At 46.6% G+C, this 3,149-nt stretch overlaps 1 protein-coding gene across 1 annotated transcript in view; it reads right to left on the bottom strand.

Annotated features, from left to right (window-relative positions):
- PLEKHO2 (pleckstrin homology domain containing, family O member 2) overlaps positions 1–3,149 on the bottom strand; it is a gene marked incomplete at its 5' end in the record, with an annotated part of 19,822 nt that overhangs the window by 10,724 nt on the left and 5,949 nt on the right. Inside the window, one exon of the mRNA XM_008940466.1 lies at positions 2,337–2,453. Coding sequence (XP_008938714.1) covers positions 2,337–2,453 — 117 coding nt within the window. The remainder of the gene's footprint in view (positions 1–2,336; positions 2,454–3,149) is intronic.

Below are 3,149 nucleotides of genomic sequence, written 5' to 3' on the forward strand. Positions count from 1 at the left end.
TTCTTTCTTCCCATTCTTAAGACTTCCCTGCAGCTGAATGCTTTCACACTTGTGCCAATCTCTGCAGCCTCTAGGCAGTTTGCACCGAGCATCATTTACACTGCTTTTTGCTTCATGAATACATTTTAAAGTCTCCAGACCCTCTTCTGCCCTTTCTTACAAGCTCAACTCTCTGCATCCAACAGTTTTAATTTAATTGCTGCAGATGCAACACAGCATTTGAGATTTCTAAGCAGAAGGAACCTTTTGCACACTTCAGCAGCACTTTGTTTCAGCTCCACACCAGAGCAGGCACGTGACATGCTCATACTGTCCCAGCTTAACAAAAATGTCATCCTTGTGAACAGGGCAAGCAGAATCTGGGGTATATCCACCAAAGGCCAGTGTTTAGCAGGGCAATGTATTTATTTGGGTGCAACTCCAGCTGCAGAGTGGTTTTAACTGACTGATTCATGTCCTCTGCTCTTCAAGAGTATCCCATCCAAGATTTAAGGCAGGATCACCCTACAGCTAAACCAGACTCCTTATTTTCAACAGGGAAACTCCTGTTTGTGCACTGAAACAGAAGTGGTCTTTCCTTGTCCAAAAGTCCCACAAATTCACTGGCTTTCTGCACTCCTCAGCATCATGCTCAGGAAAGGGGGCAAAAATAAGCCCGAGCAAAATCTGGCAGGGCTTGGCAAAGCAGCTCACAGGGTGATTTTAAACTGTGGATGGCAGCAAGCCTCCCAAATGGAAAATGTTTAGCTGATATATATCGCCACAGCTGCAATTTCAAAACAGAAGAAGGACAGTTGTGTACATTGGCCTCCTAATTGAAGCCTGTTCTAACATCTGCCAAAGTATGTTGTGTGTCAACACCCTCACCAGATTCCCAGCCAAAAGGAGGGTGGGAGGGGAGCTACAAACAGGGAACTTTTCATTTATAAAAGCCTTTCCTTTCACCAAAAGAGCCTTATAAAAAGTAGCCTCTATCTAGGTCTCCATTTAATCAGTGGCATGAAAAACCAGGGAGCTGTAAAGTTGCCAGCATGCCAAAAGGATGAAGTTACCCTGTCAGGGCAGACTTCAGGCATACCTTTCTCCCAGCAAGAAATGAAAGGTTTAGGAACAGGTCCTGGTGCTGAGCAGGAGCTCACTAGCCCAGGGTGCCAATTTCCAGGCAACCATCACCTTGGTGCATGGTGCTTAATATCACTTTTCTCCCTGATACAGACTGCTCCTGCTGGCAAAATGACCATTCACCTTCTCCCTCCACCCCCACCCTGGTCCATGTGAGTGTTTTGGGGCAGGACAGTCCTTGTTTTGTTGTTTTGAAGGAAGTTTAGCACAACGATGCTCTGAATTCAGCTGGGATTTTATTATATGAATAAACATTAAGTGACTGGAGTGAAAGGATAAGCAACAATGACAACAAGGACTAAACAATCTCCATGGATTTAAACAAAATGGGGGAATGCAGGCAAGTTGGTACTTTGGCCTGTTCACATTCTTAAGGAAATGAATGTGTTTTGTCCCTCACAACCTCTCAGATTTGCATGGGGAGATTTAGTGAGATCTCTTAGGCCGATAATATCACGTTGAAATTAGAAGTAAGTCAAAGTGTGATGCCTCAAAGCAAAAACAGAAGCATCCTAGCCCACAAAGATGCTGAAATGGATAGCATCTAAGTAGGAACTAAGGAGAACTTCCAAAGATGTGTAGTGATGATGAACCTACATAAGAAGTAAGGCACGTGTGTCCTTGCATACAGCCAGTGCTCAGATGGATGTACAGCTTCTGTGCAGTGCCAGCCTGGTTGTTAGGTTCTGGATCTAACCAGAGGCTGCACAGGAAGCTAAAGATGTAGAGTTTCACAAATTCTGCAAAATAAATCTTTTCTCCTAGAAGTATTTGGCTGCCAGTAACTTTGCACTGGAGTTTCTCAGATCAAAGGCTCCAACTCCAGGAACTGGCTCAGATCAGGATCATTGATTTCACTGGAACTTGAACAAAGCTGCAGCACGTACAGCTGGGACAGGGACACATCCTCGTCCAGAGCACGTGGGGGAATCACAGGGAATGGTCATTCTCCACTGCTCAGAGAGTACTGGGAGATGATAAGGTAGGAAAAATATCAAGAGGAAAAATCTGAGTCACGGGAAGCCCCTTTCCTCATGACAAGATGAAAGTCTACAAGACAGTAGCATTCCTCCTTACACGTTATGGACCATTCACAGCTACAGGTCATTTCTCCCAGCTGCCAGAGCTAAATCTCAGAGCCTTTGCTCTGGGTGCAGCTGCCTGGGAACTCATTTTGGAGTTAGACTTGAGGGTGATGAGAAAGGCAATCCTACCTTCTTACCCGGGGAGCGGATCAGAATGAAACGGTTTTTCTTTTTTAGTAGTGCACGCAGCTCCTGGCACTTGTCATAACTCTCCAGTTCCACTGTTTCTATGCACTTCTGTTCATCCTGCAGAGAGGGAATGAAACATTATTATGAATAGGAGGCACTGAAATCAATCATGTACCATCAAACTCGGCATGTCTTCCCTTTGCATCTGTCTAAAAGCTCTTCTGCCTGAAAAATAACCTGCATGCAGACAGCAAGCCCCCATAAATCAGGCTGGCATCTCACTAAGAAAACACCCTGGTCTTTAAGCAACAGCCTGATTTGTGGCTAGTGGTCCACAGTGGCTGAGCAAATAACATGTTGTGGACAGTAACACCAGCTTCTGCCATCTCTGTTGGCCTCATCCAGGGATCTGCAGCCAGAAGCGACACTACCTCCTCTCCACAACGGGTGCAGGAGACCTTAGGCTGCTTTCTCACAGGGAGGACAACACAAGCATCACGATGGTCTGAGCAACTCTTTGGGAGCTGGAGGCTGAGCTGAGCTAAGAGGGGAGCCCTGTTGTCACGCCGAGCCTCAGCAAGGTCAATGGGAGCCACGTGCAACTGGGACCCACCTCGTGCAGCCACGCTCTGAGTTGTCAAAACACTCAGGATTGGAAATATGGTCCTGTGAAGCCAACAAAACTGCCGGGCCAGTGTCTGGGTGGGGAATATTCCTCTCTGGTGTATCTCCACCACGACTGCCGGCCGCGGTCTTGGCTCATTTCTCCCAGCAACATAACTAAAATTCCACCCGTGGTACGTGGTGCGGTTC

Source organism: Merops nubicus, unplaced genomic scaffold, assembly GCF_000691845.1.
Source record: "Merops nubicus isolate BGI_N331 unplaced genomic scaffold, ASM69184v1 scaffold13415, whole genome shotgun sequence".
Lineage (NCBI taxonomy): Eukaryota > Metazoa > Chordata > Aves > Coraciiformes > Meropidae > Merops > Merops nubicus.